The 23,356-nt window shown below is 45.6% G+C and overlaps 1 protein-coding gene across 11 annotated transcripts in view; it reads left to right on the top strand.

Moving 5' to 3' along the window:
* Positions 1-23,356, top strand: part of LOC108024499 (filamin-A) — a 32,283-nt gene that overhangs the window by 8,234 nt on the left and 693 nt on the right. For 2 of the 11 annotated variants that reach the window (XM_017094437.3, XM_017094436.3), the window contains exons 3-17: positions 4,379-4,523; positions 4,604-4,939; positions 5,503-5,517; positions 6,484-6,575; positions 6,636-7,925; positions 7,988-8,374; positions 8,483-9,049; positions 9,425-10,229; positions 10,340-10,792; positions 10,848-10,983; positions 14,010-14,090; positions 14,428-14,518; positions 20,758-20,898; positions 20,964-21,133; positions 21,194-23,225. In XM_017094437.3, the coding sequence (XP_016949926.1) occupies positions 4,379-4,523; positions 4,604-4,939; positions 5,503-5,517; positions 6,484-6,575; positions 6,636-7,925; positions 7,988-8,374; positions 8,483-9,049; positions 9,425-10,229; positions 10,340-10,792; positions 10,848-10,983; positions 14,010-14,090; positions 14,428-14,518; positions 20,758-20,898; positions 20,964-21,133; positions 21,194-23,225 (6,741 nt within the window). Of the gene's footprint in view, positions 1-4,378; positions 4,524-4,603; positions 4,940-5,502; positions 5,518-6,483; positions 6,576-6,635; positions 7,926-7,987; positions 8,375-8,482; positions 9,050-9,424; positions 10,230-10,339; positions 10,793-10,847; positions 10,984-13,213; positions 13,318-14,009; positions 14,091-14,427; positions 14,519-16,575; positions 16,845-17,027; positions 17,339-19,937; positions 20,101-20,757; positions 20,899-20,963; positions 21,134-21,193; positions 23,226-23,356 lie in introns of those variants that run through there. The other 9 variants (XM_017094438.3, XM_044094966.2, XM_017094441.3 and 6 more) reach the window with 7 other exon arrangements.

Below are 23,356 nucleotides of genomic sequence, written 5' to 3'. Positions count from 1 at the left end.
GCTTGTGTGCCAAAAACCACGCAGCTGCTGGAGCTCAAAAGCTTGTCTTCGAGTCCGGCGGCCGCCGGCTCCAAGTGGGTTTGTAGATTTCCATGGAGCGCCGCCGCTCGTATCTACAAATGTTTGCGCTGAAAAATCCACAGAAACAATAATAAAGCCTCTCGGGCGGTCGCAATAAAATGCAAAAACAAAGCCGAAACAAAAACACAATAACAGCGAAATAAGCAAATAAAAATAACAAAATTAAGAGAACAAACCTAATACGTGCCGGATAGAGTAGAGATAAAGTCGCTCAGTGGAAGCTCCATGACATCATCTGGTTTTTAGGGGTATACTTCGCTTTTTGCCTGGAGTTTTGGCTACCAACGACCTAAGTTCCCATCAGCAGCAATGGTTCCTACAGAGTCAGGCTCAATTTGTCACAGCCAATTGATTGTTATTGATGACGCCATCATCGCCATCGCCCGAACATCATTAAAAATCATCATCTATGGAGGGCGTTAAAGATTTTTCCAGGCAATGAGTCGAGCGCTTGAATGCATATTTCACTTAATGAAGGCCTCTTGATCATCCATTTGACCCAATTTCATTGCTCTTGTGTGCTTGTTAATAATTTGTTCACATTTTTGTGATTTACCATGGAGGCAAGAGTCTTATTTATCACAACTCTGTAGAACATTACCCAGAAAAAGACCCTTCGTTCATGCTTTAAATTTGATTGCCAAGGCCTTTTTTATCAGCAATTTTTAGGGACTTTCTCCAACAAAATTCTGTATAAAATTCTTGTCAAATAAGTCACGAAAATATGTTTTGGTTCGTGTTAACCGCTTCCGTCTCCTTAGTTTTCTGGGCTTAAGCTGGTGAATCATCTTGAACTAAGGCAGCCAGTAGGGCCCACACTATCAGTTCAATTTCCGCTGAATTTCAGCTGAATGGCTCGAAAATGACACGGCCGGAGTTCGAAACCTGCATTGATCACCTCGCACGTACTCACCGGTGCTTTTATAAATCACTCGCCATGGATCAACATGACGCCATCGATTCACACACGTCACCACTGAGCTCAGGCTAACCCTAACACTCTGATCCACCAGCTGAAAATAGCAATGATTATACCTCGGGCTGAAAGTACCCATCGTCGCACTCCAAAGGCAATTGTGATAAGATTAGGTTGTTATGAGCATCGTTACCCAGCTGCTCGATGGAATTTCAAGATTCCCTGGCCGGGCAGTAAGTCAATTATTTAAATTAGCAAAAGCCGGCCGTTAGAGAGATCTGTGAATGGAGACTGAGACCCGTCTCAATTAACCCCAAACAAGTGAAAAATACCAGAAACTTTCAGCGCCCGTGACACCAGCAGCCGAATGTGGGACAACCCACATCACAGAAATGCGCCCAAAATGGAGCTCCAGCTCGGCGAGCTCTGAGCGGCTTAAAAAGTCAGAGCCCGTCAGTCGGGCTGCGACTTTCCATGCAATGTCAACGATTTTTTGCGGCTTAGCCCTGCCCAGGCTCTAATTTAATTAGCCGCGCAACAGTTAGGCGTCTGGCGGATGGTGGATTGGCTCCAGACCGAGCGGAAACTGGTTTTTCCGTTCTGGAAAATCTCACCAGACGTTCCATTGTATCGCGGCACTGTATTTCGACTCCAATTCCAACTGCAGCTCCAAGTCGGGGCTCTGGTATGCGCGTGCCGCTCGAAGAACGTGTCTGGGTGACCCAAGCCGGTTGCCCGTGAACGCAACTGCGACCGGGACGGGCCGGGATTGTGGCCTCGGCATCCGAGCTGCCGCCTCAGCATTCTTGCTATCTGAATGTTGACTGCTTCTCTGCCGTTGCACTTAACATCATAATAAGTCTGGCCTCTGCGAGGCGAGAGAATCGCTGCCACATAAATCATGTCAAGTCATCATTTGACATGGCCAAACGATCGGTGGCTTCTGGCTTCTGTAACAGGTCTGCTGCGAGATTCTGCCTCTCGGTTTTGGGTGGACATATCCGATTGCTGTGCACCATGACAGCGAAATTATGATAGATGGTGACCCAGAGAGCCGAGAGCTTTCCAATCGTTATTGCTTTAATTAAATGCTCTTTGCCGCATCTTTGAAATCAAGTGCTTGTCTCATTCAGTGATAAGAAATTTCAATGCAACAACATGTTCTTATAAACAGATAAACTTATCTTTCCAAAGGTATAGGGTTATCTTTAGCTGACTATTATTCCGAAAAATAACAAATGCATATATTTAGACAACATTCTAAAGCGTGACTCATAGTTTTAAATGTAACCTCAAGATTGGCTATTGTTCCTAGAAACTCCCAAACAAAGAGTAATAAGTTCGTCAATATAATGTTTATGACGAATACTGTCGTTAGATAAGGTTGCACTGGAGAATTGAGTGTCACTGAACTTATTAATTTGACACAATAGACGAATATATTCAGTACAGGTTGCTTATAGAACTTCATGTTTTAAGGCATATCAATGAGGATATAATCTTGAGCTAACTTAAAATATAGATTGTGTAGTTTTTTAATTTGTCAATGAAGTTCACATATTTTTATTGTTTATGCTTCCTGTAATTGTAAAGAATTGAAATTACTAAACCCTTAGTCGTAAAGTTGCCTATTGTAAACTTATATGGTATAAGAAATATAGTTAGGCAATCTTGTTTATATGGCGGGAAATTGGTTTTCTTTCCTGGAATCCAAGAGCCCTAATCACATTAGTTTGATCGTGCAGCCATCGGGAATTCCGAGAGTTCTTTTCTACTTCGAAGATGGATTAGATTTCCCATTTCAGAGCACCCTCTTGGGGTGAACTTCTTGCTCGTTCACCGCCATCTTCACACTTATGCATATGTATCCTCGTCCGGAGTTTGCCTCGTTCAGTATGCATTACGTATTCCTATCACAGTTATGGCATCTCGTGCTCCTCTCCAGACATTAGCATATTTCTATATAATTTACAGCACATTTTCTTGTTCGCGCCGCCGTGCCAAAAACAAACTCCATCGCGGTCTTGGAGTTGACAAGCAACCAGTTTGGGCTCCACAAAGACATCCAGTTGCCGTGGAGTTTTGGCCAAGACAGTTGGCACGCCGACTGCTGCCTAATTAGCCAAATCATCTTCGGCTATTTAAAGTTTTTCTATGCCGTTTTAATTGCGGCTTTCTTTCGTTCGACTTGCAAATGGAGTTGTTGCTCACTGCCATCGATGTATTTTTTCATAAATATGTCAACGGGCTGGGCTTGCAGATTGGCAGCTAATTCATTTGTCAAGGCATCACTCGAGCGTAAAAGTATTTTAAATGGCCAAACGCAGAGATGGCCGGCAATTTGATGGCTTTTAGGAGAGGCCAGGCGACCAAAGTCATTTGGCCATTTCGCCAACCCATCCAGCCGGTTTGCCTGTTGACCGACCACCGGCTACTCAGGTAAACAAAGCCAAATTGCAAATTTCCAGCAAAAAGTGGTTATTGCTGTGGCGGGTGTTGGGCACTAGGAGAGCTCCGGCTCTATCAGCAATCGTTTAACGGCTCGTTGAGCAGGCCAAAAGGCACAAAACTTGGCCAGGTTCTGCTAGATGGAGCCCTCGGGTGAGGAAAAGCAAAGAAATGTAGAACATCTAGTACGTCAGCTAGCTGTCTGTCGTCACTTGGTGTATTGGGTTACCATTCCGCTGGTTATTCCACTGGCCACTGCGTTTTCCCCGTGGCAACTTTCCCCCGCCTGATGGAGGCGGAATGCCATTCGCGTCATGGCTGAGTGCGTGCCAAATGCATTTGGCCGAGGGCCCAGGTGTTGACTAATCGGCGATAGGTTATCAGAACTGATCCCCACGCCTTTCACCTTGCTACGTTACGCTATTAATGCTATTAAGAACCCATTATCATAGGTTCAATAAACCCCGCCGGACTGTCTCTCAATGGTTTAGCATGACAAAAGGCGATCCGTTCGAAGCGCAGGCTTTGTTGGCCAAGTTTAAGGTCGACGCGGCAGTTCGCGACGGCTATGAAAAACCGGCAAGACCTGTTGATTGCGTGTATAATATAACACAAGCCCTGAACTTGACCAGGAGGCAAAGTGGCTGTAACAGTTAGCGGACATCTCCGACCATAATTGGCAGCCTGTCGAATGGCAACAGGTTTGCAGCAGCCGCAGCAGCCCCATCAAAGTGTTGCCAGTGACAGATGAGGATGCCTGCAGCAGCAGCAGCAGCAGTTGCAGTAGTTGCTGCCACAAGTTGTCGGGACAATTAATAGATACATTAAGAACATACTCGTACTCGTACGATTGGTAACGGTGCGCGTTCTGGCTTTATCCCCCCGGCCAATCCAATGTAATCCAATCTGTGTTCCTTCTCGTCCGCTCCGCAGACTCCTCGGACATTGTGGACTGCAAGCTGAAACTGATACTGGGTCTGATATGGACACTGATTCTGCACTACTCGATATCGATGCCCATGTGGGATGGCGAGGACGACAAGCAGCTGAACGGCTCGGGACACACGCCCAAGCAGCGGTAAGTGACGCCTACCCAATTGGTGTTCAGTTTTTAGATGCTCGTTGCTCGGTGTACTAAATCACTCTTCCGTTTGACAGCCTGCTGAACTGGATACACGCCAAGATACCCGATTTGCCCATCAACAACTTCACCAACGACTGGACCACGGGCAAGGCGGTGGGCGCCCTTGTCGATGCCTGTGCCCCGGGTCTCTGCCCCGACTGGGAGCTCTGGGATCCCAAGGATGCCGTGCAGAATGCCTCCGAGGCCATGGGCCTGGCCGATGACTGGCTCAATGTGCGCCAGCTGATCAAGCCCGAGGAGCTGGTCAACCCCAATGTGGACGAGCAGTCCATGATGACCTATCTGTCGCAGTATCCCAACTCCAAGCTCAAGACAGGAGCTCCCCTGAGGCCCAAGACGAACCCTAACAGGTGAGTGCGAGTGCTGTTTAAGACGAACTTTTCTAACTCTACTTGTGGGAAACAACTTTAAAGATCCCCTTAAAAATATATAAAATGTTAAAGCAATTTAAAAATATTCATCGATTTTTATTATACAACTTAATTACAGAATATTTGTAGCTTTATCATAAGCTATAAACTTAAAGATTGTATACAAAACCTTAGAAAGACACGATTTGAAAGTTGTTCTTTCAAGTTCGAGTTGGAAAAGTTTGACTTTGTGTGATCTATAAATCCAGCGTTGTTATTTCTCCTCAACTCTATTTCAAATTCAAGTTGTATCTTAAAGTTCCTCCGTCTGTTCTTTTGGCTAATGCATTCCTCTGGTTCTAATCTAGACTCTATCTTCTCTCTTTCTTCTCTCTCTCTCTTTCTTTTTTTTATCTATTTTCCTCCGTGTATATTTGAACAACGTTTTTAATGTATTTGGATATTGTTCTTGTTTTCCCTATCCGCTCCGTATACATAATATGTGTACATATATACTACCAACCCATATATATTTATTAAACGCCTCAAAATGCAAAACTCAGCATTCCTCCGCCGCGGTAAGTTTCTTCGGCATGCCTCCTCTCGTTCTTTTACGTTGCGTTCCGTTCTGATCTTTTGGCCAACATTGCCATTGGCTTGAATTTCGGTTCAAAATTTATTGATTTCTCATGGCATTTTTGTGATTTAAATGTTTCTTCAGTTTCGGTTACTTTTGTTGTTATGTTGCTCTCCGCTTTTCTCGCTAGCCCAAAGCGATCCGTATCTAATGGATACTTCAACGCCGCTGCTTTCCTGTTTGTTTCTTTTTGTATCTTGTGCTCGCTGGCGGCTTTTATTGCTCTCTACAATTAGCGCTCACTAAACGCATTCATCTTGGCCGACGCTGATTTAATTTGCTGCTTTGTTAAGCTACCAAGAATCTCTTGATTACAAGCCGGGGAACCCATGGATAACGGAGGGTTTTTATTCTCGATCAGGCTTGAAGTTGTCGTATTTTTCGATTAATTATGCCTCGTTCATTGTAAAAAGCCTTTCGTATTTATGAATAAAACAACCTGTTTTGAAGATGGTTATTGCAATAAAATAATATATAGCTTTTTGAAAAAATGTGTATATAAAAAATATATTCGTTTTTGATATTTTTGTATATTGTTCCGAAAACATTCACCTGTTTATGTAGAATATCCAAAAAGTATGCTTAGAAAAAGCATTTTCAAAAATAGTTCCTAAATACACCGCTTTAGAATATTATGGCGCCACTCAAGAAAAATGTTTAAAAATGTTTTAAAAATTGTTTCACTTTTGCTATTCTTTAACGAATTATCGGAGAATTCTAAAAAATCCATATCTTAATATTAATATTTGATATTTAAAACATTCTGCAAAAACTTTAAAATCAAATGCTGAAACCGCTGGGCTGTCTGCAATTTAAATGTTGATTTAATGTATTATAATTGGCTATGTAGAGCTCTTAACGAAATTTAAAAATGTATCTTAACCAATCTTAACTTCTCCCTTCACAGAGTGCGTGCTTATGGTCCTGGCATTGAACCAATTGGTCCTGTGGTCGGAGCCCCAGCCAACTTTACTGTGGAAACCTTTTCCGCTGGCAAGGGTAAGTTTTCATATCTCTAGTTATTAGAAAATAAATCAAATAACAATGTTTCATATCTAGGTTCTGTGGATGTGGACATCCAGGGACCCAATGGCGAGATCGAGAAGGCTGATGTGCGCTTCAACAATGACAAGAACCTCACCTACACGGTTTCGTACATACCCAAAGCCGAGGGTCTGCACAAGGTGGCCGTTAAGTTCTCCGGTCGCGACATCCCCAAGTCGCCGTTCCCCGTAAAGGTGGAAGGACATGCCGGCGACGCATCCAAGGTCAAGGTTACGGGTCCCGGAATCCAGCCCACCGGAGTTACCATCAAGAAGCCCACCTTCTTTGACATTCTTGCCAAGGATGCGGGCCGTGGAGTGCCCGAGGTGATCATCATCGATCCGGCTAACCACAAGACTTCGGTGGCGGCCAAGGTGCGTCAGTTGGAGAACGATACTTGGCGGTGCGAGTACGTCACCGCCATGCAAGGTCTGCATTCGGTGAATGTCTTCTATGCCGGCACTCCGATCCCCAACAGTCCGTTCCCCGTGAAGGTGGCTCCGCTCTCGGATGCGCGAAAGGTGCGCGCCTCCGGCCGTGGACTCCAGGCCACGGGTGTTCGTGTCGGCGACGATGCCGACTTCAAGATCCACACCGAGGGAGCCGGCGAGGGTGAACCAGAGGTGCGCGTCATTGGTCCGGGTGGCATGAACCAGAACGTCATGCAGTCAAAGGTGGATGGCAATACGTACGAGTGCCACTACTATCCCACCAAGGAGGGTCGCTACGTCATCATGGTGACCTTTGCGGGCCAGGAAGTGCCCAAATCTCCGTTCGAGGTGAAGGTGGGACCCAAGAAGGAGTCCTCGATTGTGGCCTACGGGCCCGGATTAAGCAGCGGCGTCATCGGCTACCCGGCTGCCTTTGTGGTGGAGACCAATGGCGAGACAGGTGCCCTCGGGTTCACTGTGGCCGGACCCTCGCAGGCCGAGATCGAGTGCCACGACAATGGCGATGGCTCCGCACTGGTCAAGTATCATCCAACTGCTGTGGGAGAGTACGCAGTGCACATTCTGTGCGACAACGAGGACATCCCCAAGTCGCCGTTCATCGCCCAGATCCTGCCGCGCACTGATTTCCATCCCGAGCTGGTCAAGGCCAGTGGACCGGGATTGGAGAAGAACGGTGTGACCATCAACCAGCCGACCAGCTTTACTGTGGACCCCAGCAAGGCAGGCAATGCCCCGCTGGACGTTGTCGTTCAGGATGTGTACGGCACAAAGTTGCCCGTGGAGCTGAAGACCAAGGATGGCATCACGAAGGCCACCTACACGCCTACCTCCGGAGTCCCGCACACCGTTGAAGGTAGGTCATTGCAAATATTATATATATTCCTTAAAAAAGTAACATATATATAATTATTCCAGTGAACTATGGCGGCGTATCCACGCCCAACTCACCGCACCGCGTTTACGTCGGAGTTCCTGTAGATGCTGCCAAGGTGCAGGCCTTTGGACCCTGGTTGCAGCCCGGAGTGCGCCCCAACGTGGCCACCCACTTCAATGTGGATGCCCGTGAGGCTGGCGATGCCGAACTGAAGGTAAAGGTCGTCCACGAGGAGACCAAGATTGAAGTGCCCTGCCGCATCATCGACAACGAGGACAACACCTACTCGGTGGAAGTGATTCCTCCCTCCAAGGGTGCCTACACCACCACAATGACCTACGGAGGCCAGCGTGTTCCCCTGGGACAGAAGGTCGTCGTGGAGCAGACGGTGGATGTGTCCAAGATCAAGGTGGACGGACTCGAACCCAGTAAGTATTCGTAGGTTAGACTTCTATATTACTTTATATACAAAATGCCCATCTTGAGTGCGTCATGGTCTAAGTCCAAGTCATCGTTTCATTCACCCAAAACAAAAGCCGCGCCCCTAAACAGTTTGCAGCAGTTCCGGATCATCACACACGGCCTGCCCAAGGCAGATTTGGCCGTAACCATCACCAGTCCGTCGGGCAATCGTGTGAAGGCCCACATCATACCCACGGCAGAGGGTTTCCTGGTTAACTTCACGCCCACCCAGCTGGGCGAGTATCTGTTGAGCATCTGCTTTGGTGGCACCCCTATAACACCACGACCCTTCCGGCTGCAGTGCCTCACAGGCAGTGATTCCAATAAGGTGCAAGCTTTTGGCCCCGGCTTGGAGCGTGGTATTGTTGGTCAGCCGGCGGAGTTTATGATCGATACCCGGGGCGCCGGACAGGGCGGATTGGGAGTGACGGTGGAGGGCCCTTGCGAGGCGGCCATCAATTGCCGGGATAACGGAGATGGCACCTGCAACGTGGCTTACTTGCCCACGGAGGCGGGCGACTATACCGTCAACATAACGTTCAACGAGCGGCACATTAATGGCTCACCCTTCCAGCCACTTATCGTTCCGGTGCCGAATCTCAAGAATACCCGCGTCAGTGGCATAGGGATACAGCCGCATGGTAGGCTATGAGGAGTTCCAGTTGCCCGTTGCCAATTGCCAGTTCCGAGTGTTCCTGCTGCCGCACAGCTCTAATCCTCTGCGTTCTACTCACCACCTGACCAAGGTTGCTTCTTGCAATCGCCAAGCCATGCCTTCTTGTTGTTGTGCTGTCCCCTTTGTTTCTTTGAATTAAACTTAACCGTAAACCACTAATCGCCAGTGATTGATGGTATCTAGGTGCAAACGTAGCTGTAGCTGAGGCTCCTAGATATTTCAGAACGTTCTGTTCCCATCCCATCACTTCTTATTGCATCGTAATCTTGTTGATGTTGTGCCTTGATGTTTCTATGTTTCCCTATATATTGCCTCTTACTAATTTCCAATTCTGCCTTAGGTGTCATTATGAATGCGGCCACAGACTTCATGGTGGACATGAGCAAGGTGGGCAGCAACATTGACTCCGGCAAGCTGTCCTGCGCCATCTTCGACCCCATGGGTCATGTGCTGCCCAGCAAGATTGTGCAGGGCCCAACCGATGACATCTTCCGCATCATGTACACTCCCTTCGAGGCTGGCCGCCATACCATCGAGCTGATGTACGACAACATCCCGGTGCCGGGATCTCCGTTTGTGGTGAACGTGAAGAGTGGCTGCGATCCGGCACGCTGCAAGGCCTACGGACCTGGTCTGGAGAAGGGTCTGACCAATCAGAAGAACAAGTTCACGGTGGAGACCAAGGGGGCCGGCAATGGTGGCCTTTCGCTGGCCATTGAAGGTCCTTCCGAGGCGAAGATGACCTGCACGGACAACCGCGATGGCAGCTGCGATGTGGACTACTTGGCCACCGATCCGGGAGAGTATGACATTACCATTCGATTCGCGGACAAGCACATACCCGGCTCTCCGTTCCGCGTGCTCGTCGAGGAGACTGTGGATCCTAGCAAGGTTAAGGTGTACGGCCCGGGCATCGAGCACGGCCAGGTGCGCGAGAGTGTGCCCACCTTCTTCAACGTGGATGTGGGCGAGGCTGGTCCTGGCCGCATCGCCGTGAAGCTGACCAACTCAGAGGGCATACCCGTGGACAACCTGCGCGTGGAAGACAAGGGCAATTGCATTTACGCGGTGCACTATGTGCCGCCCAAGGCCGGATCCGTGCTCACCTGCCAGGTGAAGTTCTCCGAGGTGGAGGTGCCATGCAGGTGAGGGTTAAATCTGTTGTTAAAAATACTTTTAGAAGGATAACCGTGTTTTCCCCGGTTTTAATACCCAGTTTTCTAAACCTCATTGACTTAATCTCTTTTCCTTTCAGTCCATTTGTGATGACCGTGTTCCCCAAGTCTGAGCCCACCAAGGTGAAGGTGAAGGGAGTCAACGAGAAGAAGAAAACGCCCGCTTCCCTGCCAGCCGAGTTTGAGATCGATACGAAACAGGCCGGCCAGGCAGACATCAATGTGGCCATCAAGAACCCCAAGGGCAAGCCGATGCAGCCGCGCCTGGAGGAGGTGTCCACAGGCACGTATGTGGTGTCCTTCGTGCCGGACGAGTGTGGAACCTATCAGTGCAGCATCAAATACGGTGACAAGGAGATCGAGGGCTCGCCCTTCAAACTCGAAGCATTCCCCACTGGCGAGGCCAAAAAGTGCAAGCTGGTGGAGCAGGCGCCAAAGATCCAGTCGTCGGGCAGTCAGTCGCACCTGAAGGTGGATGCCCGTGAGGCGGGAGATGGAGCGGTGACCTGCAAGATCACCAACAAGGCGGGCAGGTAAGGGTGGCAGTCGATTTGGGTGTGTTCTCAAGCTAACTAATAACCATCGTAGCGAAATTGTGGACATTGATGTGATCGAGAAGGATGGCTTCTTCGACATTCTGTACGCGCTGAACGACCCCGGGGACTATGACATCAACGTGAAGTTCGGTGGCAAGGACATCCCGAACGGCAGCTTCTCCATCAAGGTAGCCTGAACTACATTTTCTTTCGAAACTCTCGATTTAACCAAACCAAAAAAAAAAACAGACACAGCCAAATCTAGTCTAGTCACAAATGGGAATTGTTGGAAATTAGCAATTATTTTAAAGTTTATTACTATATATATTTACACGTTCTTCTAGTCACTTAAGTCAGGCTGCAGCCGTTTAGAGCTCAGCCTCATCTACATTATATTCTAGTCAAGTCCATAGTCATTGTTTTGTGTTTGTATTCCGTGCGTCCCTCTCAAAATGTTTTTGAAATTTTGGTGTAAATTTTTCATTGGGCTTCCCCGAAAAAAAGAAGAAAAACACGCAAACAATTTTCACATATCAATTAAGAGTGCTCAGCGAGAAGAATACGATTTAAGTGCAACATTGTAAAACATGACAACAAAAATAAAAAAAAAGAAACCTAAAACAAATGAAACAACTTTTGGTTTGCCCACCAAACAAATTTGAAAACCTCTTACGAAAATTCTAAAATTAATTGCATGAAAATTGTTTCGTTCTCAAAATTATTTCTGCTATGCTACACTGCCAATTGCGCTTTGTTTTACACTATGCATTTAATGATCAATTATTCTTAATGCTTCTTTGTCTGTAAGCCAGCTAGCCCATAGTCTATGTAAGTTGTTTGTGTGTGTTTCTGTAATTGATTGAAGACTGATCCGAACGCACTTAACGCAACCGAAAAACAAAAACCAAAACGGCAACCACTTGAAAACCAAAAGTACTACAACTGGTCGCAATCACTTGACGCTTGAGCACAAATTTGCCAGCAGAAATGTTAATTAATCACTGAATAATTGCTAATTTAACAACAATATTCCTAACCCCACGTAGAGCCTTTACTTTGCACTTGCCTAAAAATTCTATTTCAGCATTTGGGTGGGGGATTGTCCTGTAAGTAGTCCGACGAAGCCAAGCCATTCACGTGCCACCTGCGTTGACAGTCTAAAAAATGAAGTGTCATAAATTCTGGGCGAGAATCATGGGACCTGACAGGCCCAAGAACAATGCGCCTCACTGGGATCGAAAGAGTCGGGCATTTCGGGCATAGTGCCCAAAAACGAAACACTTTGGCTCGATTCGTGAACCCAAGATTAATTGAGTTGTCTGTTGTTTTCGCACAAAATTTATGTTTAACAGATTTGCACAATTAGCTGGCTGCAAAATTCATCTTATCCACATTACTCAATTCGTAAAGGGAAACTTTCTTTGCCTCTATTTCCGACAAGCGAAACTTCATTATTGGCACCGTCAACTTGTCTACGTGATTGGGAGCACATAAAATAATGCCGAAATGTTTATTCAGAAATTTCTCAATCACACTTTTACTATTAGATTATTATGTTTCATTTTAGAGCACACATTTGTGGCTGATCAAGAAAAATGCACAGGTTTTTCAAACAAAACATAATGTTAGATATTATTATTAAATTGTAAACTGTCTGTGATACGATAAATCTAAAATAAGACATAAAAGCAGATTTATTTGTTTATATTTGTGCCAAAAAAATATTTTTAATGCCAAATTTGTGGAAATTTTATACTAAATGTGTTTACTACTACTACTTAAAAATGTTGCGAAACCATTCAAAAATATTTTTAAAATATTTCCAAAATAAGACAACTTATTTATCTGTAACTTTGGAATATTTTCTTTAAGCCTTCCGAACAGTTCTTAAAAATTTTGCAGAGCAGACAAACAAACTGTGTTGTTATTGCTCAACTATATCAAAATATCCTAAATTGCCAAATCTTTGTTGCTACAGGGTGCTTCGTAGGACTTAAATTTAGACTTTGTTGCGACGAAATCAACGAAATCAACCTAAAGACTTTTCCATCTACGCCACTGCAGTCTATAGAGGCGTCCAAATGATTCCGGGGCAGAGGGTCGGCGATGACATCCCACGCTGAATCAGCATGTTCTATTCGCTGTTCTGGTGATAGTTGCTACAGTCGGCAGGTTGCAACAAAATCAAGTATACGCCGCCTGGCACGACGACAACTGCATCTGCATCTGAATTTGCACTTGGATATGAAAATGAATTTGTATAGCCAGCGAGCGCAGAAAATTCGCAAGTAATTAAAATAGGAAAATGAAATTATGTATAATGAAAATGGCGCAAAGTGTGTTGTGCTGATTTCGACTGCCAACGCCAGTGGAAGCGCCATAAAGTGTGGCTAGAGGAAGAGCGGAGGCCCGACACTAGTGGCCACATAGTGCTAGCTAGTCTAGTCTTAGTCATAGATTGTCCTGTTCAGGTCGTCGTCGTGATCGTGTCGTGGTGCTGGTAACTGGAAGTTAGAAACTCGGTGCGCAACATTGCCATTCTTGATTTTTGAGATGGATTTCCCTTGAATGGGACTATATAATACATAGTATACGGTGCTCGGATTGAGATCCATATTCCCGGATACTGAAGATGCAGATGTAGAGGAGGGTCTACAAACTGTCGCCCATTCGGCAATTCGATTTTCCTTGCTGGTCTATTGATTGGCCTTGCATTGGCGTACTTCTTATTAATAGCCCAAATATTTTATAGCGATTTGTATCTTTGACTTTTTCGATTTGGCCACGGATACGAGATGATTTCGATATGTACACAACGTATATAAATAAATAATTATTTGCTTATGTAACAGCTGCAATTGTGGAAATTGGAAATTCTTTTGCACAATCGTGCCCGCGTCAATCAATTTCACTTCCTCTCAAATAATTTCATTCGTGTATTGTTCGCTTCACACTTTTAAGTTTCCCCATCTCACTCAATACGTCCAGTTTTAATAATAAGCAGATATCTCCCTATATATCGTTGCGATCGGTAGTTCTTCAATATTCTATATTCACAAGTGCAAAGTAAATGGACATTGTTCTCATTCTCCAGACTGCTAATGATCTATTGGCTGCTGGTTTTGAGTGTGTGTTTGTTTTATGTTTTTCCGAATTTTCCAACGAAACGAGCTCTGGTGTTCTTAATTTTCAATTTTATTTTCATTGACCTCAGGCTGTCGAAAGTATCGAACAATACTCGCATAGTGAATACATCGAGGAGCACACGACCAAAGTGGTGCAGCAAACAACGCAGGTAAGTTGTGGACTATTACAAATAACGCTTCATAAATAGGGAAGTTCTATTTAAAAAATAAAATACTTTAAAAATACTTCAAAATATTTTAAAACATTTTCATGAAATTTAGTATAAGTGGTTTCTAAAGTGGATGTCTAAACTCCTTAATGTGAAAATATATTAGATAATATTTAATTTAGTTTGGAGAATTTTTAATTTATACTACAAATTTAGAACAGATTCGGAAAAGGTCTATAAAAAATATATAAACATTTATGGTACTTAACATTTAAACAGAACTAAACACAATATAAAAGATAGATAGATATAATAGCATGAAACTAAACCCTTTCAGAGCGAGCTCGTCAACGGAAAATCGGAGATCACGTATCGCAGTGTAGCATTTGAGAAACTACCTCTACCCACAACAGGCGGCAACGTTACAGGTACGTACAGCCCAAATAATCACAAAATACTCATTTTAAAATAATATTTAAGTGCTAAGAGCAAGCCTCGGGGCAAAGTTAATCATTTGCGAAGCGAAAGTAGCCGTGCGTACAGCCATGCATTTAATTAAGTCACAATGTAGAATAGTTTATTTAGTCTAGAAAGTATTTATGCGCCATTTAGGCGGGCAACATGTATCTCATATTCGCCAGCAGAATCTAGTGCGAGTGGGAAAAATATAAATATCATAGGTGTGCCATTGTCAGACGAAAATGTTCGAGTGTCGTACATCTCTGAAATGTATACAGAAGTATAAATACCCAGCTGATGGGGCGCATTTGGATGTGGACACCGTGGACCATGGACAAGTGGCAACGCACCCAGGTCTCGGGATGGGGAGAAATGGACGTCCGAGTGACGGGTTATCAGGCTAAACGCTGACAGGCGACAACTTAATTAGACAATGCCCCTGCTCGGTGTGTTCTGGGAGGTCTCTAGTATTGTGGCTGCACATCTTGGCAGCCATCTCATCCTCTCACTCCCACGTTCATTGACTGGGCCATCGCCTGCGACTCGTGGCAGAGTAATGGGGGTATTCCATTTTGTAGAAATCTGGTAATTACCTAAATTTATTTGGCCATTTCTGGACCGACGAGCGATTTACGAGTTGCAAATCGCTGCACCGCGATTTAATGAACATTTTCAACATGATTAATGAGGTTTCCACCCTCTGCCGGCGAATCAATGAACACAGCACCTTGCACTTTTCCCCTCCGTGCAAATATTTTGTTCGATTTTTCACGCTTCCATGCAATTTTCAAGCATTTTCACCGCTTGGCTAGGAGGAGCAACTGGGGGCAGTGGTGGATCCTGGCCATCATTAAGATCACAGGCCGCGCCACGTTTCATTTGGTGGTTTCTGGGGAGGAATCTGGACCACGCCTCGTTGTGGGTTTAAGCTTTCTGTGTCGCGCTCCATTTGCTTTGAAGATGGTTTATTGTAAATGATTCGTTTTGGCCAAACGACACAGATTTGTTGCGCATTTGTTGCATTGATTTTTCATTGCCCGTCAAATGAAGGGGGCAATATTTATATAATTAACCAGCTTGAATTTGAGTACTGGGGAAATCAGCAGTTTCTATGGACTGGATAATCGTAAGGCTTTGCCCAGCCCCATCATAAATCACACACATTTATTTATATTCCCGAGAGTATGTAAATTTTGATTAGTCAATAGTGGCTGCCAAGTACTCATCCGAAAGATCAACGCAAATTTTGATTGATTTTGGCCAATTGGTTCGGCTGTATCTGGGCATTTGGCAAAATTCGACTTCAAATCGATTTCCCATTGGCAAAGGCCATTACATAAGTATGCGATAAACGCGTGCGGCCCATCGAATGGAATGCTTTTTCCACTTTAACGATCAATACGACATAATACGGATATAGGAATCGAAAATGATTAACACATTTTCGGCATACCAACAAGACTATATTCGTACTCTATGGGTTTTATGGCCGCATCGCCTGCCTTCGGGCCAATAAAATAAAATATAGAATTGTCTATATGCTGGTTCGATTTATTTTTAAACGCTTCCCGCCGCCTTAATGGTCAAATATTAATAAATTCTTTGTCGTCTGAGGTGCAATAAGTAATAAATTTGATTTCTTCCATGCACAAATACATCTGCAAAGCTATGACCCCAAGCCCCCCCGGGTTTTTTGCACCTTTCGCGCTTGAAATTCGAATTCGAAATGGCAACACGAAGATCGTGAGGGAATTTATGCTTATACTTGTATATAAAGATATAAGTATATATCACACATGGATTCGGGCGCATAGCAAATATTTCCAATTTTCTATCTTTTTATCTTTCATATGTCGTCCATTGGTCCGATCTCTTCTCCTGCCTCATAGCAGTCGGCCATATTTTCGAAAAGCCCCGACTTTCTTGGGCTTTCTGTATGTGTGAGCTGCTGCGCCGCGGCTGCGCTGCTTCTGGGCCACGGCAGCAGACGCATCTTGGTGGTAGGAACCGATGTGCTTTCATATTTTGGCCTTAATTTCGATTTGGAACTGTCGATGTTCACTTGAAATCGGGACGTGGAGACGCGTGGACCTACAAAAAACCGTCGCTGGCCATTGAAAACATTGCAAACTCGTTCCCCACCGACTAATAATCAAATAGTTCAAGTGCTTAGCAATCGATTGCCAGGACTCTCTCTCTCTCTCTAGCCGGTGCAGGACATTCGCTTGAAGAGCTCTCGAGATTGCTCACATTTTGTATTACTCTTATATAACCCTTCTAGTCGATTGCCCAAGTGTGAGTGTCCAAATCAATAATTTTCCCCTTTCGATCAGTCTTTTTTGGTTTTGGCCAGCAAGGATATGTGGCTTAAATGAAAGGGAAAAACTTTCATTTGGTATTGCCAAGGCATATCCTTGCTGCTAGCCGGAACCAGCAGTTTTTGTTTCGTTGTTAAATTAAATTGTTATAAATTTTAAGTGTCTTTTTATTGCAAAAACCGCACGCGTGTTTAAACTGAAATCGCTGCTGTCCGCATCCAATATCGAATTACGGGAAAATGCACTTCAGTTGGTTGTCGGAGAAGCCGCCCACGCCGCTAGCCACCTGGGCCGACCACTCGTACTTCTTCCGGCCGCAGTACTATAAGGTGACCGTGTCCGAGCGCGATCACCCGGAGCGCACGAACGTCTACTTCAATGAGACCATCATACCGGAGAACCAAGGACTAAATGGTTCAGACTTTATGCCATTGAATTTCAAATCGTCGTTTTCAATTGTAACACATCAAGGTAAATTCACTTCTGGAGGCCCAACCCAGGGTCCAGGGCCTTTGATTCCCGACGTTTTGCCAAGAGTGCGGGGGAAAAGGAAATCGAAATGACGTCCATAGTGTCCCATGCAGCAAGCGAATAGGCCTGACTAAAGCCCCAAGAATTTCCCATTTGTGTTAATGACAAAAGTGACACCAAAATTCATATTCACATACGCAATCCCCTTTTTCAATTCAATTCAACTCGCAGCGCGGCCAAGCGCCATTCGGGCCCACACAGCGAGCACTTGCCTAGAGAGCTTTGAATTATTACCCAGAGGTCCCCCGGACGGCGTGTCCTCCTCCTCGGGGGCCCCCAAGGCCCCGCAGGCATTTGTCTGCAAATTATTTTCTATGATTTATTATCAGAATATGCAACAAAGCGTAAAATTCGTTTGGCTCCCTCCGCATGCAATTTCTCAATGGTTGCGTATTGGGCACCGCGATGATGGTTTACACTGGTCAGCGCGGTCTCTTTTGCTCTGCTTTTGCCAAGAATGGTTCACCTCGATTTCCATAATTGAAAATATTTAATTCATTACATTTTTGAAATTAAAGGGAAATGGTTTTTATCAAATAATGCAGACGATATTTCAATACAAAAGTTAAGGAATCCTAAGAAAATTATCTGAAACATCCTACTTTCTTTAATTTTGGTAACAATTTTTTGAATTAACCAAAATCCAAAACAAAACTCTCCAGATTTTCTGGACCCAAGAAAAAATATGTTTTTTTAACAGGTTGTTGCCTTTATCATATACTTATGATGTTATCCTTATCAAAGGAATATTATAAACTTCAGTATATTTCCTAACAAAGTAAAAGAATGAAATTCTATCTTTTATAAAAATTTTCAACATTGTCTATAATCAATAGTTGGAGTTATAGAAAAAACTCTTATATATATTTTAGGGAACTAGGAAACTTAGTGCCCTGCTGACTTGTGTAAGACTCTTATTCGCTATGCGCAAATGGCAAACTCTTGCTGATATATCGAAGCCATCGTTGGCCTGAGAGTCATTAAATCTTTCATTTGTGTTGCCAGCGTCCATTAGATGCGAAAGATGTCCGAGTCGCCGTGGCCACCGCCTCGTCCTCATCCCCCACCCATTCCGATTCCCAGCCTCAGCCGTATCTCATGCTTCAATGGGCGGCGCTGGCAGGTGATCGTGGGAACAGGGGGCCCGGAGGGGCCTGGGACGACGGACAGCAGCAAATGTTCAAACATAAATAATCATATTTTCATTTTATTGGAGGGAGGGAGGGGTCTCTGAGTTGGATATTCACGCATAGTCTATAAAGTTGTCTTGTGGCAGCCGCTTTTTTCCAATGCATTCAAAGTCTCAGGAATTTTTTACACAAAGTTTTCATTTCATCAAATGCAAATTCCGAATGCAAAATGCCTAAAGAACATATCTCTTTGAGTTTTTCAAGTCATTAAGAGCGGAAAAGCGAGGAGCCTTTGCAGTCAACTGATGGAAATATGCTACAAAAGTGCTCTTAATAAGCTCGAAATATTTGTTTGATTTACATGTGCACTGTGTGTATGTAGAGCTTGCATTTTATCTTTTAATTGCTCTGCATTTTGTTAAGATTCCTTGAGTTTTAGACACCCCATAAGTTGGCTATAAATTTTGTCATTTTCCTCTTGGCAGATTCTTCAAAGACGTGCTCGCATTTTTCTCTGGCAGCCATTGTCTTGGGTTTTTTGAAGTGCTTAGTTTTTTCATATATAGTGTCTTGTTTTAAATATTTGTCAGGCACGCGACACTAGCCTCTGATTTATTTGTGTTTACCGTCATTGTTTTGGCTTAGTCTTTGGCCGCAGAAAAAAATAACCATTAATTCTGATGGATCAAAGCTAAGCGGAATATTATATAGGAGAAAGTGAAAAGCTTAGTGGCCTCTTCGAGCATATTTATGATCAGTTCGACATCATAATTTCTTGACAAAATTAAATGCTTTTTTAATAAAACAAAATTTACGGCAATGGTCATGTGCAGTGTCAGCAAATGTCTTCAATAAACTAAAAATGTATTTGATGAAAAACTTAAAATAGGGATAGTATCCAAATGATTCACCGGACTTTTTATCACCCTCTATATCTAAATTCACTTTAATAAGTTTATTTTTTGTCAACAACAACAGACTTTTCTTTGCTAACTAATGATCCGCTAAGCAGAATATGCCATATGATGTTTTGACAGCCAAAAGCATTGGAATTTCGTCTGTATGTAAAACCTCTTCCCGAATTTAAAATTAAATATAAATTCAAACACGTGCACTATAAAGTCTTCCCAAATTGATCGCTCCAGCACATAGTCACCTCTTGGGTTATAAATAGTTTTTTATGCATTTGTGACATATTCTCCGGATCGCTGGGGGAGGTATGGAAACCCAGGAAAGTGGCTATATAGTGCTCTATGTGGAGCACATACATGTGTGACTGGGAAACGTATATAGTAAAGTGTGTCCTATATTTGACCTCAACGAAATTCAGGAACGATGTTGTTTTTATTCTTCTTGCCTGATGGCGTGGGAAAGTATAAAAGCAATTGTAGGCGTTAGTGGAAATTTCTTTGGAAAGCCCACAGATTACTAGCCACTCAGTCGGTGCACAGCACTCGTTCAGTTGAGAAGTGATTTTGGACTCCGGGTCCCAAGTGCCGAGGATTATAGAACAAGGATACCCATCCAGCCTAAGATATTAATTTGTGGGTGTGTCTCTCTAGCAGAGGAAAAGTATGTGGATTAATATTGTGAAATATACGAAAACTAATAAGAAATATCATTAGTAAGAGTGCTCCCTAGTTATATGATATCCTGTTCGAAAACATTAAAAATCGTTTGAAATTTATTCGCGGCAAATGCCATTCGTTCCAATTAATTTACTTTTTCGGTTCGACACAAATACAACATGGTCTTCGATCTTCAGTTCTGTGCAGAGCACAGAAATAGATTTTGTGGAATAAAAAATGGCACGCAAATATGAACATAAAAATGAAATTATGATTTTTTCAAACTTGTGGCTCTCGCCCACGCAAATTATTTGAAAAATGCTTCGGTGACATAATTCAGCATATACAAAACACATCCATTAAATGGTCTTCAAACAGAGTTTTGGCTAGGCTGTGTTTCTAGGGGTGCTGTACATAGCGAACCGTCTAGAAAAAAGAAGTATAACATTCCTGAGGCACAAATAAATTGTAAAATATCTACGTTTTGGAAAGGATCTTTATAGGTATCTATAAATTAAATATCTAACTTGACGGGGAACTGTTTTCTTAGTTACTAACTAATGGTAGATCGACGTTTCTTAAAGGTTAGACTAGATAGGTTACTATTAAAATGTCTTAATGCAGTGTAATAAATGTTGGCTTACCTCGTATTCCTCTCCAGCTGAAGTCAGAATGCCGAGCGGTAAAGTAGACAAACCCGTGATCCAGGACAACCGTGATGGTACCGTCTCGGTGAAGTACGATCCCCGCGAGGAGGGATCCCACGAGCTGGTGGTCAAATACAACGGAGAGCCCGTGCAAGGTGAGTGAATACCACGTCCCAAGTATTTCCTCTCCAGATCCTCTAATTTCCGTTTCTACCCACAGGATCTCCCTTCAAATTCCACGTTGACTCCATCACCTCCGGCTATGTGACGGCCTATGGTCCTGGTTTGACTCACGGAGTCACCGGTGAGCCGGCCAACTTCACTATCTCCACCAAGGGAGCCAGCGCCGGTGGCCTGACCATGGCCGTCGAAGGACCCAGCAAGGCTGACGTAAGCGAGATCCTTTGCCAGGACTACAATACATATACTAATGGTGACTTGTCTCTGCAGATCAACTACCACGACAACAAAGACGGCACCGTGTCCGTGCAATACCTGCCCACTGCCCCTGGCGAGTACCAGGTGTCCGTTCGCTTCGGCGACAAGCACATCAAGGGATCGCCGTACTTTGCCAAGATCACCGGCGAGGGACGCAAGCGCAACCAGATCTCGGTGGGCTCCTGCTCCGAGGTCACCATGCCCGGCGACATCACCGACGATGATCTGCGCGCTCTGAATGCCTCCATCCAGGCGCCTAGCGGCCTGGAGGAGCCCTGCTTCCTGAAGCGCATGCCCACGGGCAACATTGGCATCTCGTTCACGCCCCGCGAGATCGGCGAGCACCTGGTGTCGGTGAAGCGTCTGGGCAAGCACATCAACAACTCGCCCTTCAAGGTGACCGTGTGCGAGCGCGAGGTGGGCGACGCCAAGAAGGTCAAGGTTTCCGGATCTGGCCTCAAGGAGGGTCAGACGCATGCCGACAACATCTTCTCCGTGGACACGCGCAATGCCGGTTTTGGTGGTCTTTCGGTCTCCATCGAGGGTCCCAGCAAGGCGGAGATCCAGTGCACCGACAAGGACGACGGCACCCTCAACATCTCGTACAAGCCCACCGAGCCGGGCTACTACATTGTGAACTTGAAGTTCGCCGATCACCACGTGGAGGGATCCCCCTTCACCGTCAAGGTGGCCGGCGAAGGCAGCAACCGCAAGCGCGAGAAGATCCAGCGCGAGCGCGATGCTGTCCCCATCACGGAGATTGGCAGCCAGTGCAAGCTGACGTTCAAGATGCCCGGCATCACCTCATTCGATCTGGCCGCCTGCGTCACCTCGCCCAGCAACGTGACCGAGGATGCGGAGATCCAGGAGGTGGAGGACGGCCTCTACGCCGTGCACTTTGTGCCCAAGGAGTTGGGCGTGCACACGGTGTCGGTGCGGTACTCCGAGATGCACATACCCGGCTCGCCGTTCCAGTTCACCGTGGGTCCCCTGCGCGATTCCGGCAGCCATCTGGTCAAGGCCGGAGGCTCTGGACTGGAGCGCGGTGTCGTCGGAGAGGCGGCTGAGTTTAATGTCTGGACCCGCGAGGCGGGCGGCGGTTCCCTGGCCATTTCCGTGGAGGGTCCCAGCAAGGCTGACATCGAGTTCAAGGACCGCAAGGACGGCAGCTGCGATGTGTCCTACAAGGTCACCGAACCGGGAGAGTACCGCGTGGGTCTGAAGTTCAACGATCGCCACATACCCGACTCGCCCTTCAAGGTGTACGTGTCGCCGGATGCCGGTGATGCCCACAAGCTGGAGGTTCAGCAGTTCCCGCAGGGCAACATCCAGGCCGATGCCCCGTACCAGTTCATGGTGCGCAAGAACGGCGCCAAGGGTGAGCTGGACGCCAAGATCGTGGCTCCCTCGGGAACGGACGATGATTGCTTCATCCAGGTGATCGACGGCGAGATGTATTCGGTGCGTTTCTATCCGCGCGAGAATGGAATCCATGCCATCCACGTCAAGTTCAACGGCGTCCACATACCCGACTCGCCGTTCAGAATCAAGGTGGGCAAGGATGTGGCCGATCCGGCTGCTGTGCACGCCAGCGGCAACGGCCTGGACGAGGTGAAGACTGGACACAAGGCCGACTTCATCATCAACACCTGCAACGCCGGCGTTGGCACACTGGCCGTCTCCATTGACGGTCCCTCCAAGGTGGCCATGGACTGCACAGAGGTGGAGGAGGGCTACAAGGTGCGCTACACTCCCCTGCTGCCCGGCGAGCACTACATCACGGTGAAGTACAACAACATGCACATCGTGGGCTCGCCGTTCAAGGTGAACGCCACCGGCGACAAGTTGGCCGATGAGGGCGCCCAGGAGACGTCGACGGTGATCGTGGAGACGGTCCAGAAGGTGGCCAAGGGCGGCAAGAACACGGGCGTCCATCTGCCCAACTTCAAGTCGGATGCCACCAAGGTGGTGTCCAAGGGCATGGGTCTGAAGAAGGCCTACATTGGCAAGCAGAACCAGTTCAGCATCAGTGCCACCGATGCGGGTGAGTTATAGTTCCACTAGGTCATAGTTATTGAGAAATTGGTACTATTTAAGGACCAAGTTGGTTTTGTGACTAGTTACGAAGTATAGTTATCTGTTGCTTAACCTATTTTTAATCCCATTTTTCGCCCT

The sequence above is a fragment of the Drosophila biarmipes genome, chromosome 3R, assembly GCF_025231255.1.
Source record: "Drosophila biarmipes strain raj3 chromosome 3R, RU_DBia_V1.1, whole genome shotgun sequence".
In the NCBI taxonomy this organism is placed as follows: domain Eukaryota; kingdom Metazoa; phylum Arthropoda; class Insecta; order Diptera; family Drosophilidae; genus Drosophila; species Drosophila biarmipes.
This window is presented reverse-complemented; position numbering and strand designations above follow the sequence as displayed.